At 50.2% G+C, this 14,218-nt stretch overlaps 1 protein-coding gene across 1 annotated transcript; it reads left to right on the plus strand.

Annotated features, from left to right (window-relative positions):
• The first annotated feature begins 335 nt into the window (after positions 1–335).
• Positions 336–1,364, plus strand: LOC124690357 (putative cyclin-F2-1). The gene has a single exon (XM_047223747.1). The coding sequence runs from the start codon at positions 336–338 to the stop codon at positions 1,362–1,364; it is 1,029 nt and encodes a 342-aa protein (XP_047079703.1).
• The last annotated feature ends 12,854 nt before the right edge of the window (positions 1,365–14,218 follow it).

A 14,218-nucleotide genomic window follows, 5' to 3' on the forward strand; every position in this document is an offset into this window, starting at 1 on the left:
AAATAACCAAACTCGCAAATACCATTGGTGGATATGTCAGCACAATTGCCGCGTTTCCAGTCGCGTATGTATTCCGCGCAGCGTGTGTATTCCAATTGTGATCGAAATCTTACCGACGGGCGACGGCAACAACAGTAGCGTAGCTTCCACGGTTGCAATTGGAATCCGATTCTAGTGATTAAACCCACTACGTCTTACGAGACCGATATGGTTTCCAATCCTGGAGCCATGGATATATAGGCAGGACTCGACCCAGTCCCAGACCCTTCCTCCTCTCGTACCCTAGCTCCTAGACCTAGACTCGATCCCTTTCTCTTCTCCATCTGGATCAAGCCATGGATCCCTGCAGCTTTGAGCTTATTCCGGGTACTCCTCTCTCCGCCGTCTTCTCAGGCTGCGTCGATCAGTCGGCGACGAGTGAGTTTGACGACGCCTACCTCCGGGCCGTCGGCGCACTTCCTTCACTTACACCTGTCCGCTTCGCTTCTTCCTCCCCCATCCATCACGCCACGGCACTACACGACTCCATCGAGCTCCCGGCGACGTGCGAGGTGTCCGACTACGATGCTGATATCGACGTCAACCTCCGGGAGATGGAGAAGGACGCCAAGCAGTGGCCCTCGCCGGAGTATCTGAAGAAGGTGCAGGGAGGTCGGATGACCAAGTCCAGGCGCGCGGAGCTCGTGTCCTGGATGGACGACTTCACCCGCTACTTCGACCTCGCCCCCGGCACGCTGCACCGCGCCGTCTCCTACGTCGACCGCGTCCTGTCGCAGCGAACCCTGCCGGAGACTGACACGGAGCACCAGCTCCAGCTCCTGGGCGCCACGGCCGTCTACACCGCAGCCAAATACGAGGAGCAGTGCTCAACACACAAGCTGAACGCCACGGCCGTCGCCGGGATCTGCGGGCTCGACACGACCAGCAAGGAGGTGATCGCCATGGAGCTCGTCATGGTGGAGGCGCTGGAATACGACCTCAGCGGACCCACGGCCTACACCTTCGTCGAGCACTTCATGAGGTACGCCGGCAGAGGAGAGCAGGATTCGGAGGTTCGGCGGCTGGCGCATCACCTCGCCAACAGATCGCTCTACGACTACAGCCTGCTGCAGCTCCTGCCGTCCGTGGTGGCAGCGTCGGCGGTCTTCCTCGCCCGGCTAATCCTGAACCCGAATGCCATCGACGTGCGGAAGTGGAACGAAGACTTCGAGGAGCTCACGGGGTACAAGCCCACGGACATCATCCTTGGCATCGAGTCCTTGTACATGAAGAATCACGATTCTCGCTTCGACGTGGTGCCAGACTTCTTGGAAGGCCAATTGATGGATTTTAGGTTTTTTTTTCGAAATGGGGCAGTGCCCTGATGGATTTTAGGTGAAAGATTTAGGGTTAAGGGATTGAGAAGCACTCTTGAATCTTGAGTTGTAAACCAGGTTAAAATGTTGTACAGGTGTACATTGTTATTTTGATATATGCTGATATTACGTCGTCGTATATATGAAATCAGCTAGCAGAACGGATTCATGCACCGACTTGTGGTAGCAGGATGCTCCTGATATAGCAGACCTCGTGGCTGCGGATTGTAATTCAGTTTCATGCCATTGCAATCAGTAATGAATCTCTCTTCTTGATGAAGAAATAGTTCTGCTTCTTTATTTCATGATTGTTAGGGTTTAGGGTATGACTCTTTCGATGCTAATATTTTATTCGGATTTTCTGTACCTAAGTCACACGAGAAATAATTATTTGTGTAATGAGAAATAATTATTTTTATAACAACAAAATTGTAAAAAAAATCTAAATATGCAAATATTTCTCCAGTTTCTTTGGAAAAATAAATTAACGCTTAGGATGATCACTAAGAAAAAAAAAAGTTCACCAATCAACTTAAAAAAAGGCGCTTCATTTCTTCCTTTTACAATTTGTGACGCATATATAAATGCAATTGATGAAATAAATAGTTATGTTTCTTCTTTTTTCTGTGGTTAGGGATTAGGGTTTGATGGCTCTTCCGATGTACATATTATATTCAGATTTTCTCAGCAGTGCAAAACTTAAGTATCCAAGACAGAACCTAGAGCTGGTTTACATACACAAACAAAACAAAAATCGAGTCTAAACCCAAAAAAAAAGTCCGACTCTAAAGAAAAAGATCAGATGGGCGATAATTCCTCTCAGACTCTAATAAAATTGGAGCTAATTTTTTACATATGGCCGTCTCCAAAAATATTTTCACTCGAGCCGGCCAAGAACACTAACAACTTAGAAGAAATTAACTTAAGGTAGTCAGAAACTATAGCAGTCTTAAAAAGTAATAGTATTGAAGACGGTCATTATTATCGATGGCCTCTACGCTCATAGAGTCGGCCTTAAAGAATAGCCTCCTCCAAATATATATTTTTAGAACCGATTTGAATTCAAAATCAAATTAAATCTCCTCTCCATGTTGCTTTTATATTCATGACACTATTCATGCTAGTGATGCCAAGTGGGGCACGATGTGCCGACGTTTATAAGAAAATTTGAGGGTCCGACAAAGTTAGGATGTTAACATTTCACCAAATACTTTCCATTTTGAACCTATTTTTATCATTTTTTTTTTGTAAAATCTATTTCTGATGCAAACACAACATATATACATGTTCATCATAATTGTAACATTTTGGGATATTAAAATTTTATCATTTCATATAGGAAATTGCAAACAGATAAGTGTATAGACGCCCACACTTTCATCATTTTCTCTCCATGTTCATCATAATTGTAACATACTCCTTCCCTCGTAAAATATAAGACACAAATTTTTCGCACGGTTTTTGATGCACAAATTTGACGACTAATATATATTAAAATTATGGATTGAGAATTTACAAATGGCATCCTTTCTTTCGTCTTACAATTCTCTTTGATTTCATATATATGTATACAAACTTTCGGGATATATTATATATACAAATTATAGTCAAAGGTGCAAGACGTTGACCAATGAAATTTAAGGGTGCCTTATATTTTTGGGCCGAAGGGAGCACAAATTTCCATTCACACAAATTTCTACCTTATTTTTTTTTCTAGAATCATGACAGCTACTTTGCACATCTAAAAAATATTAACATAGGAATTATAAATGTGTTTAGAATAACAATAGTACGCAAGGCATATTGTAGAAGAGTGCATACCTTTTGATCCTACTCATCTTCGGTCTAATTGCTTGCACATTGATGTTGTGTACATCGGCAATATCTACCAGTTGCAACTCTATTTGCATCTTATCTTCTACTACTTATTTATTTTTTAATCGATTGTTCTCATTGCTTCATTCATCTTCTAGATTGTTTGCGAGCTAACCCTAGATTCTTTTTGGCCTTCTTCCTTTTTCATAGTTTTTTCTCTTCTCATCGTCCCTTGTAAAGTTTCATTATTCTAAAGGAAGCAGCTTTCCTTCTAGAGATTGTTAAAACTTGGTACATTCCCCCCCCCCCCCCGGAAATTCCACATTCACATGTTAATTCGTAAGAAAAGTACAAAACAAGTTGAGTTGGAAAAATCTCATAAAAATCACGGTGAAGCCGAGGATCCACTACTAGGAAAAAGTTACCTGGCGCACCACTTTTTGCTAGTCATGCATGACACACTATGGTGCGCCATGGCTAGCGCACCACTAATAACAAGTAGGTGTGGGTGTGGCGCACGGTTTGGTGCACCACGGGTAGTGGACATAGGTGTGGTGCACCACGAGTATGATTTTGAAATTTTGAAATCTTTTTGGAATTTTTTTTGATTTTTTTAATTATTTGTCCTCTCTGCTCTATGTTGTTCTGGTCGAACCCTAGCCGGGGAGGAGGGCGGTGGCAGCCGAAGAGTAGGCAGCAGCAACGAAGAGGAGGTGGGCGGGAGGGGCGCATCACGGCCTAGGTAGGTGGCGGCGGCAAGAGAGGAGGCCAGGATGGGTGCCAAAAGGTCTAGGCAGGCGGCGGTGGCCGAGAGCAGAGGGAGGGGACCGAGAGCAGAGGATGCAAGGGCGCCCGCGGAGGAAGGCCACCATATCTTCATGTGCGTAAAGCCATATCTTTGTGTGTGTGAATTTTAGCCAGAGAAAGAGGGAGGAAGAAGAGGGAGAAGTAAGGAAAGTGAGGTGGATAAGGTGTGGATGGGCGGATTATTTTCTATAGAATTATGTTTCTATAAATCAAATAACTAATACAAAAAAAATTCCATAGAATCTAGATTATATATAGTTTCTATATAAATCGTATGAATGAAATGAGCCCTAATTAGCTCGTGCCATTAACAAGCACAACCAAAGGTTGGTCTTCTCCCCCGAAAAAGAACAAAACAACTGCTGCCCACGGTGTGAGCTTCAGCATTTCAGCTAGGCTAGCACAAACGGTTCGCTGCCCCCCATCTTCACTCTTCAGCAAGCGACATCCGTCGGAGGCGGCTGTTCCCTGGCGGCTGCCACTTCTGTCTCGAGCGTCGTCTCTCGACATGCACCGTCTCATCCGTCTCCTCGTCGAGCACGAACCTCCGCATCAACGCGCGTTCCGTCAGCGACCTCCCCCTCCTCATCGTCCCCTCCCACGCCGGCGCCACCGGAGGCCTGGTCGGAGCAGACACCGCCGGGGCGGTAGAGATATCACCGGCCGAACAGCTGCCGCTCCTCCTCAGCGTCGGCGCCGCGGCGTCGACGTGCACGCCCAGCCGCAGGACGGCTTCGTGGGAGCACGCCGGGGCGCAGAGCCGCAAAAGCCTCGCGAACGCCAACGCCGCGGCCTTGAAAGAAGAGCAGACGCGCGGACTCCCGTCCTCCTCCGACGCCGGCGGCGGCGCTACGGCAGGCTGCATCCACATGTGCAGGCAATCCAACGCTCTCCCGTACCACGGTCGCTTCTTGCCGGCGCTCCACGTGCGCGCATTCCTGCAATATCAGACGCATGGTTACTGATTCAACGATCGCACCGTCCAAAATCAGCAGCACGCCTGTCGTTGCCTAATCGACGGTACCTCGGAGGAGGGATCCTCACGAGGGGGAGAAGAAGTAGGGGCCATAGGGCGGAGTGCACACGGGACGGTGGTACGCGAGTTACCCGAGCCGGAACACCCGCACGATGACGAGGGCCTACCGCTGCTTGTCCGGAATTATCCGGGCGCTTCGCGTTGTTACAATGAGTTGTGGTTGTGCCTCTAGGGCTCCCGGATCCGGCTTATATAGACGCACGGATCTAGGGTTTACACGGAGAGTCCTAGCCGGAATACAAGTCGCCTAACTACGGTACAAAGTCTTGCCGTGTACGTCAAGGATCCGCCTTCCTTCTAGGTCACGCTGGATCCGGATACTTCATGGGCCTCCACGGATCCGGCCTCCTTCGTAGGTCGGTTAGGATCCGACTCCTCGTTCCTGGGCTGGACTTCATCCTTCATGATCTACAGCAACTGGACCGCCCGATGGGCCACATGCCTCACCACCAACTATGGGCCACCCGGGCTTGCCGGATCTAGGCCATGCCGTTGATATACCCATAAAGTATACCCACAACAGTAGCCCCCGAAGTTCTCCGAGATTCATCATTCCTCCGACTTCATACAGCTCGGAAACGAAGAGAATCTTGAAGAGCTTCAAAACTTCTTACTTGATTCCGGGTTCATTCCTTCGGAAATCCCTCATCTTCAGATCACGCACAACAACGGAAGCTCCGCTTTTCCCGCGCACAACTTCCTCATTTCCCGCGCTAAATTTTCGCAGATGCAAATTTTTAGCCGGAATTTTCGGGAGTGCATGGTTAAGTTACCTCCACGTCGTTTTACCGCACTTGACCTAAAACACGTGTCATCCATCCAACGGTGTGACCGTTCCATTTCCACCGTCGGATCCGAATCCCGAATCTCCGCGTGCGGCCTATAAATACCCCGCGGCTCGGTAATTTCTCATTCTTTCACCTCTCCTCACCACTTCGTCTTCCTCCTCGCGCCGCGCCGCCCGACAGATCTCGATTCCGGCGAACTTTGCCACGGTGAGCTCCGCGCGCCGCCAGTCCAAGTCTCCCCTCGCGCCAAGATTCCTGCGGTTGAACGTGAATTTCTCTCCGCCGCCAATTCGTGGTCACGCGGGACGATTTTCTTCAAGTCCGGCGACCTCGTCTTCACCGGAGCTCCGTCGAGCCACCGCGCCATTTGCGGTAAGTGCGCCGGCCTCGTAGAAGATAGACTTAGTGTAGAAGATAGACTAAGTGATCCGGGTACTCAAACACTTTGTATGGGCGCAGCCGGAAGCATGCCACTCGATTCGTCGCACTGTACTGGTAGCTCTCCGAGTAGCCCGGATCCCAATCAAATAGAACCCATATGCCCGGATCCCATATCATTCCTGCCACCATATGTTTCCGACATTAGATTAGCTCAACCGTTTTCCGCATCTTCCAGCACCGCTCCAAGCCGGATCCCATCCCTCCAAGAGCTCCAAGAAGAACTCGAGGGACAAGCTAGGATGGCTGCCAAGGTTCAGGAGGCGGAAAACAAGAAGGCGTCCAAGGCCCGGATCCGTGAAGGAGAGCGGGGTCAGTGGTGGCCCTGCGCAACTACTGATGTGGAGCTTAGAGAGCTCCAGAACGAGGGCATGATCTCCACTCATTGGAGTTTCACACGTGACTCCGACGTCCCCAAGCCCGAAGCCGGAGAAATTGTTATGACCAAGGCTTGGGTGGAGCGCGGACTTTCACTTCCCTGCTCGGAATTTTTTCTCTCCGTCCTCAACACATACGGGCTCCAGCCCCACAACATCTGCCCAAACTCATATCTTCTCCTGTCCAACTTCGTAACTCTTTGCGAAGGGCACCTTGGGATCCGGCCAGATGTCAAGTTATGGCAGTTCTTTTTCCGGGTGAAGAAAGAAACCAAGGACAAAGCAATGGTGAACTGCGGAAGCATGACGTTTATGCTCCGCCCTAGCCGCATGTATCCTCCCCACGACTCGCACGAATCCGTCCGGCACGGAACGCCGGATGGTTCTATGAGAAGAACGCTTCAGTTCCGGATGTCCATGAAGGCCTGCCCCAGTTCATCAACGAGCCTCCGGAAGAGCTCGCAAGCTGGAGCTTCGTTCCTTCGCTCGCCCAAACCCCGATCTTGGAGAAGGCAGCGCGGAGAATCTCCTGGCTGGTCCACGACGGACTGACCGGAGCCCAGCTTACCCTTAGCTGGTTCTCCCGGAGAATCCAGCCTCTACGCTACAACGCGCGCCTGATGTGCGCTTATACCGGGGCGGACGATCTTCTCCGGGTTACCCGCCACGATCTTCCGGCCGACTCCCTGAAGAGAAGGTTCAAGACGTTGGTGAAGATTCCGAGGGGCCAACAGGTCCCGGAACTGATCAAGGACATCTACACAAAAGACCAATATCCTCCGGTAAGCTTTGTTCTTTTCGTTGCTTCAAACTTCACAAGTTTTTGGATGTTAACTCTAACTTTTATTCATATTCCTTCCAGCTCAACACTTTGGCGGAGGAAAACTTCCGCACCATTCTTCGTGTCCCTGTCAGCGGCGACGCGGCGGAGGAGGCTCCGGAAGACGATGAGGAGGAAGAGGAACAGGCACCCCGCAAGGCGGCCCCTCGACCTACGAAGCGTCCCCGCGCCAAGGCTTCTGGCACTGAAGCTGGAGCTAGCGGCGAGGCCTCCGCCAAGAAGCCCAAAACCACAAAACCACCTCCGCTAGACTCGAGGAAAGCGGAGCGTGCGCGCCTAAGGATGCTTTCAACAGCTGGCCAGCGCACGCGCCCCATTATCCCCGGCGCCCCGTAAGTTTCCGAACATGATGCAATTTTATCTTGGCGAAATTATCTCTTGTCTAATCCCTTTCACTTGTTTGCAGGAATCCGAGCACCACTGCCACGCGGACCACCAGCCAAGAACCTATCACAAAATATATGAAAAAGTCTCCGGCAGTTGGTCCTTCTACTCCAGTTCCACCAAGTACCTCCCACCCAACTCCTCAACCGTCTCCCCCTCAGGCTGATCCATCTCCCCCTCCTGCCGCAAACACTCCACCGGAAATAATTCCGGTTAGTAGCGAGAATGTGGGCGGAGAAGATCCTAAAGCCAAAGGCCCTGCCCAAGAAGACGCGGAAGCACAAGGCCAAGGAGAGGCTGAAGTCACTTCCTCTGAGAAGGCTGGAGACGGCGCTGGCGACATTGTCGTTTTTCCGAAGAACTTCGGAGATCCGGCTGACACCACTTCCACCCCCAAAGCGTATGCTACCAAGTTTTTCAACAAGCTGTCCGAGGCGGAGAAGTGGGAGCTTGAGCAAGACTTGCTCAACGCCATGCTGAACAACGCCTGGGGGAAGCCTGACTCCAGGACATCGGAAATCCAGGACTTCAAAAAGGACGTCGGCCAGTTCTTCGACAAGCTCATCTGCAAGCAAAAGGTACTCCCCAGTAGCCCCCAAGCATGTAGGCGGAAACTCAAAAAATAGTTAGCGCTTAGATGCTTAGAAAAAGATTACTTCCGGGAAGGTTATTAAATTGGATCAGTAGCCCCCAAGCATTATGGCGGAAAAGTTCCGGCAATAATGCTTTGGAGAAAACCACTTTTACAGGCGGAATTTTTACTCCTGCTCTGTCTATGTTTTACAGGAACAGCAGGCACTGCACTATGAGCTGCACAAGAACATTGCGCTTCAGCGCCGCGTTACTCTGAATCAGGCGGAAAATATCCGGACTCTGAAGGATGAGAATGCGGAACTGACCAAGCAACTGGCGGACGCCCAAGGTTGGTTTCCGCCTTCTTCGTCATTAGTCATATTCCGACTTTGAACTTGTTGTTAACTTATGTTATTATAGGCGCATCCTCTTCCCTTGCTACAGCCTCGTCTGAACTTGAGAACCTGCGCTCCTCGTACCAAGATTTGGAAACGAAACTAAAGGAGGCGGAACTAAAGAGGGAGCAGGCCGAGAAGCAGCTGGCGGAGAAAAACTCCAAGCACATCAGGGAAAAGGGCGAATTGATACTGAAGAAAAATGCTGACAGCGAGACCATCAAGAGGCAGCAAAAAGAGCTCAATGGACTCCGGAAATATATGGAGACCGCGGAGCATCACTGGGACTTGCTCAACGAGAACATCTTGGGTACGATACTGAAACCTTGTCCAGATGTTTGCTCCGACTTTTTACTTTTGCGCTCAAATTGCATGCTTATATCCTGATTATCTTTATGCAGAGCCGCTTGGGTATCCGGAGCAGCGTCGGAATTTGTTTCCACGGGATGACCTTCTCCAACTTGCAGGCGATGATTGCAAAGATCTCATCTCCGCCTCCCGCAAGATATGCTATAACTTATCCATCAAGAGGAGTCGCACTTGCAACGTTCGCAAGCTTGTTGGAAAGATGGACGTTCTTCCGGAGCTGGTGACGGATCTGCAAGCATCATCAGCCCGAGGCGCAGCTGCAATGACGTTGGCTATGTGCTTAGCACATAACCCGGATCTTGATCTTGATGTGGTAACCACGGGCGTTCCTCCGGATGCGAATGTTGACGCGCTCCTGGATGCAGTGAGCGGCTACGACACCCGTATCGCGCGCAGGATCCAGCATGAGGAATTCTACGACAAGGTCGTTCTTCCTGCAGACGAGCCCTTGGAAGCGGAACTTCAAAAGGAGCTCGCCGCGAAGGCGCGACCTGCGGAATCCGGAACCCAATATACCTGGACCAGCTCCAAGGACGCTCCCGAAGAAGAACCCAAGACCAGCACTGCAGCTTCTGATGAAGAAAAAGAAAGCGACGAAGATGTGTCATCTCCGGCCGAAGACGCCGAGAAAAAAGATTCAGAGGGCAAGACTTCTCCGGCTAAGGGGGAGTGAAAACTTTTATTCCTGCGGGAAAGACAAAGCATCATTTTGGCCCCAGCGAGGGTTTGTAATATAACTTTAAATTCTTAAGTATCTAGGGACGAAACAATTATGCATGGGCGGAAAACTTATCCTGCTATCCTTTTGAATTATTTGCATGTTTCGTTTGTAAAAAGCAAGTGCTGGTTTGTTAATTTTCCGGCTTACTCATTTGACCTTCCACGAGCCGGAAAACCTTTGGCCGGAAACGCTCGCCTGCGGCGACGAAGCCCAATGGCGTCCGTCCATAACCGCGGAAACAAGCCCCCAGCCTAGGTGCCGGAAATCACTACCAGGAATCCACGAGTTCGCAACGAAAAATTTTTCCACCAGAAAACTTAAGCTTACGTCCGAAGGGACGATTTTGAAAATCACAACTTTCATACACGCCTAGGCGGAAACATCCAGCTCTGCGGTTTTAGTTGGAAAAAACATACACGATCTAAAATGAACAAGTAAAGGAGGTAAAAGACTCAAAGAGTGAACCATAAGCTTTATTTCATTGATCATGTATAACTATTACAGAGTTTGTAACTCGGAAAAAATATGCTAAGTGTAGAAAGGACGTAGCTGTGCGATATTCCAGGGGCGATCTGTTTCGTCGTAGATGTCATCCGGATCCTCACGCTTGCATTTCCGGTGCCAGTTAGCAGGTCTATCCCTCAGCTCGCGGAAATCAACAAGGTAGTACGACCCATTATGAAGCACTTTGCTAACGACGAAGGGTCCTTCCCATGGAGATTGCAGCTTATGGTCTTTCACCTTTCGAAGGCGGAGGACCAGGTCTCCTGCCATGAAGGAGCGTTTCCGAACTCGACGACTGTGATAACGTCGGAGCTTCTGCTGGTAGATGGCGGAGCGCTGGTCAGCTAAGTTCCGAGCTTCTTCAATCAGGTCCACAGATAGCTGTGTGGCCTCATCAGCTGTTTCTTCATTGTAGGCGGAAAATCGCGGTGAATCGTGGATGATGTCGGAGGGAAGCACGGCTTTGGATCCGTATACCAGGAAAAATGGGGTAAACCCTGTTGATCTGTTAGGGGTGGTTCGTAAACTCCACAAAACAGCTTCCAACTCATCAGCCCAAGCTCCGCTGCTCGTCGCAGCGGTTCTTCAAGGCGCGGTTTAATTCCTGATAATATTAGGCCGTTAGCCCTTTCAACCTGACCATTGGATTGTGGGTGAGCCACAGATGCAAGGTCCAGCCGTATCCCCATCGTTTCACAATAATCCCTCAACTCTCCTTGAGCGAAGTTTGTGCCATTATCTGTGATTATGCTGTGTGGGATGCCGAATCTCATCACGAGGCTGCAGACGAATTTTAGTGCCGTAGCACCATCGGCTTTTCTCACTGGCTTAGCCTCGATCCATTTGCTGAACTTGTCAACGGCGACCAGGAGGTATTCAAAACCGCCAGGAGATGATCTTTTTAACTTACCAACCATATCGAGCCCCCAGACCGCAAATGGCCAGGTGATAGGTATGGTCTTCAGCTCTTGGGCTGGAGCGTTTGGTTGAGTAGCGTAGTACTGACAACCTCGGCGGGTCTTGACTATTTTGTCGGCGTCTTCTTTAGCTGTGAGCCGGTAGAAACCTAACCGAAAAGCTTTTGCAACGAGCGATCCGGGGCGGCATGATGCCCGCAGTCCCCTGCGTGGATCTCTCTGAGGATTTCAATGCCATCTTGATTGGAGACGCATTTGAGAAATACCCCTGCTGCACTTCGTTTGTAGAGCTGTCCATCAACAACTGTGTAGGATCTTGCTCGTCTGACGATCTGTCTTGCGAGGACCTCGTCCTCAGGCAACTTCTGATCGATGAGGTAGTCCAGGAAAGGCTGTGTCCAAGCCGGAACGATAGCCATCACTTCCCTAGCCGGAGATACTGCCACCTCTGGGTTTTCCGGGTTAGCGCCCTTCACCGAGGGTATCCGGAGATGCTCCAGGAAAATGCCAGGCGGAATTTGCTTCCTGCCGGATCCGAGCTTGGATAGCATGTCCGCCAGCTGCGTTATCGTCTCTCCGACGTACTTGACTTCGTATCCGAGGAAGCACTTGGCGATCTCATCAACTTCGTCTCCGTAGGCCGCCATGACGGAATTTACGGCGTTCCGGGTTCCGGCTACTTGTTGTGCCACCGGGTCGGAATCTCCACAGGCATATGATGTGCTTGATCCCAATTTCCTTAGCGATGCGCGGACCGTGTAGTAGAGCCTCATATTCCGCCATGTTATTTGTAGCTTCGAAGTGGATCCGCGGAACGTCTCTGCAGTTCTTCTCCGGTAGGGGACTTCAGGGTGACTCCGGCTCCTGAGCCTTGATGCTGCTTGGATCCATCGAAGTGCATAACCCATGTTTCTGGTTCCAGCTCCAGACTTGCATCCGGAGCCTCTGTCCAATCTGCGACGAAATCCGCCAAGACTTGGGATTTAACCGCAGTCCAAGGCTTGTAAGCGATGTCGAAGGCGGATAATTCAATGCCCCATTTAGCCGTACGTCCTGTTGCGTCAGCGTTGTTGAGAATTGTTGACAGCGAAGCCTTGCTCACAACTGTTACTGGGTGCTCTTGGAAGTAGTGTCTCAGCTTCCTGCTGCCTAGGAACACTCCATAGGCTAGCTTCTGAAAGTGAGGGTATCTTTGTTTTGATTCTGTCAGCACCTCGCTAATGTAGTAGACAGGTCTTTGGACGTCATATTCATGACCTTCTTCCTTTCGCTCCACCACGATGACGAGGCTGATGACTTTGTTGGTAGCTGCCAGATAAAGGAGCATTGGCTCTGACTCTGCTGGAGCTGCCAAGATGGGTGGGGAGGTGAGTATTTCCTTCAACCCCCGAAGAGCTGCGTCAGCTGCGTCATCCCAGACAAATTTGTCTGTTTTCTTCAGCAGCTTGTACAGAGGTAGCGCCTTCTCGCCAAGACGGCTAACAAACCTACCGATTGCTGCAACGCAACCAGGTTAGTCGTTGCACATCTTTGAGACAAGTTGGCCGTTTGATGCACGGGATTGCCTTGATCTTTTCCGGGTTAACCTCAATGCCTCCGTGAGAGACTATGAAGCCAAGGAGTTTTCCGGCTGGCACGCCAAAGACGCACTTCAGCGGATTCAACATCATCTTGTACCTGCGGAGGTTGTCGAAGGTTTCTGTGAGGTCGCTGATCAAGTCGGATCCTTTCCGGCTCATGATCGCGATGTCGTCGACGTATGCGTGCACGTTCCGGCCAATTTGGTCCTTCAGGCACCGCTGCATCGTACGTTGGTAGGTGGCACCTGCATTTTTTAAACCAAAAGGCATAGTAACATAGCAGTAAGTACCAAACGGGGTAATGAATGAAGTCGCCTTTTGGTCGGATTCCTTCATCCGGATCCGATGATACCCGGAATACGCATCAAGAAAACACAGAAGTTCCGCCCCCGCTGTCGAATCAATGACTTGGTCAATGCGCGGCGGGGGAACGGATCCTTCGGGCAATGCTTGTTCAAGCCGAGTAATCGATGCACATTCTTAGTATTTCAGTGTTCTTTTTGGGTACAAGGACGGGATTCGCGACCCAATCGGTGTGGATAAGTTCTATTACAAAACCTGCTTCTAGTAACTTTGCTAGTTCCATTCCTATGGCGCGGCGCTTCTTATCTCCAAAGCGTCGCATAGCTTGCTTCACCGGTTTAGCCCCCGGATTTATGTTGAGGTAGTGCTCGGCGAGTTCCCTAGGTACTCCGGACATGTCAGAAGGTTGCCATGCGAAGATATCCATGTTAGCGCGGAGGAACTTGACGAGCGCGTCTTCCTATTTGGGGTCCATGTTGGCTCCGACTGAAACCTGCTTGGAAGAGTCGCCTTTGATGAGGTCGTGCTTCTTGGTTTCTATCACGGCCTTGAAGGAGGTTTTCTGCTCGGAGATCTGCTTCTTGGTGGTCTGCATCTCAGTCGGATCCACCGCGGCTCTGTAGCCTTTTAGCTCTTCTCCGGATATCACAGACTCTGCGAAGGCGGCTTCGCCTAACTCGCACTCATGAGCCTTTTTGTAGTCTCCGGATACGGTAATCATACCTTTAGGACCCGGAATCTTGAGCTTGTTGTAGATGTAGCACGCTCTTGCGTGGAACTTGTGGTAGGTGGGCCTGCCGAAGATGACGTGGTAGGAGCTCTTGAACGGCACAACTTCAAACGTGATCTTCTCTTCGCGGAAATTATGAACATCGCCAAAAGCCACGGGAAGTGTGATGCTGCCGAGGGAATTCGCCTTCTTACCCGGAACCATGCCATGAAACTCAGTGTTACTGTGTTTAAGCTTGTTCCTTGGTGAGGTTCATCCGCTCTAGAGTCTCCGGGTACATGATGT

The sequence above is a fragment of the Lolium rigidum genome, chromosome 2, assembly GCF_022539505.1.
Source record: "Lolium rigidum isolate FL_2022 chromosome 2, APGP_CSIRO_Lrig_0.1, whole genome shotgun sequence".
NCBI lineage: Eukaryota > Viridiplantae > Streptophyta > Magnoliopsida > Poales > Poaceae > Lolium > Lolium rigidum.

Coding starts and splice junctions, on each gene's coding strand:
- LOC124690357 (XM_047223747.1), top strand. CDS start 336: ATGGATCCCTGCAGCTTTGAGCTTATTCCGGGTACTCCTCTCTCCGCC.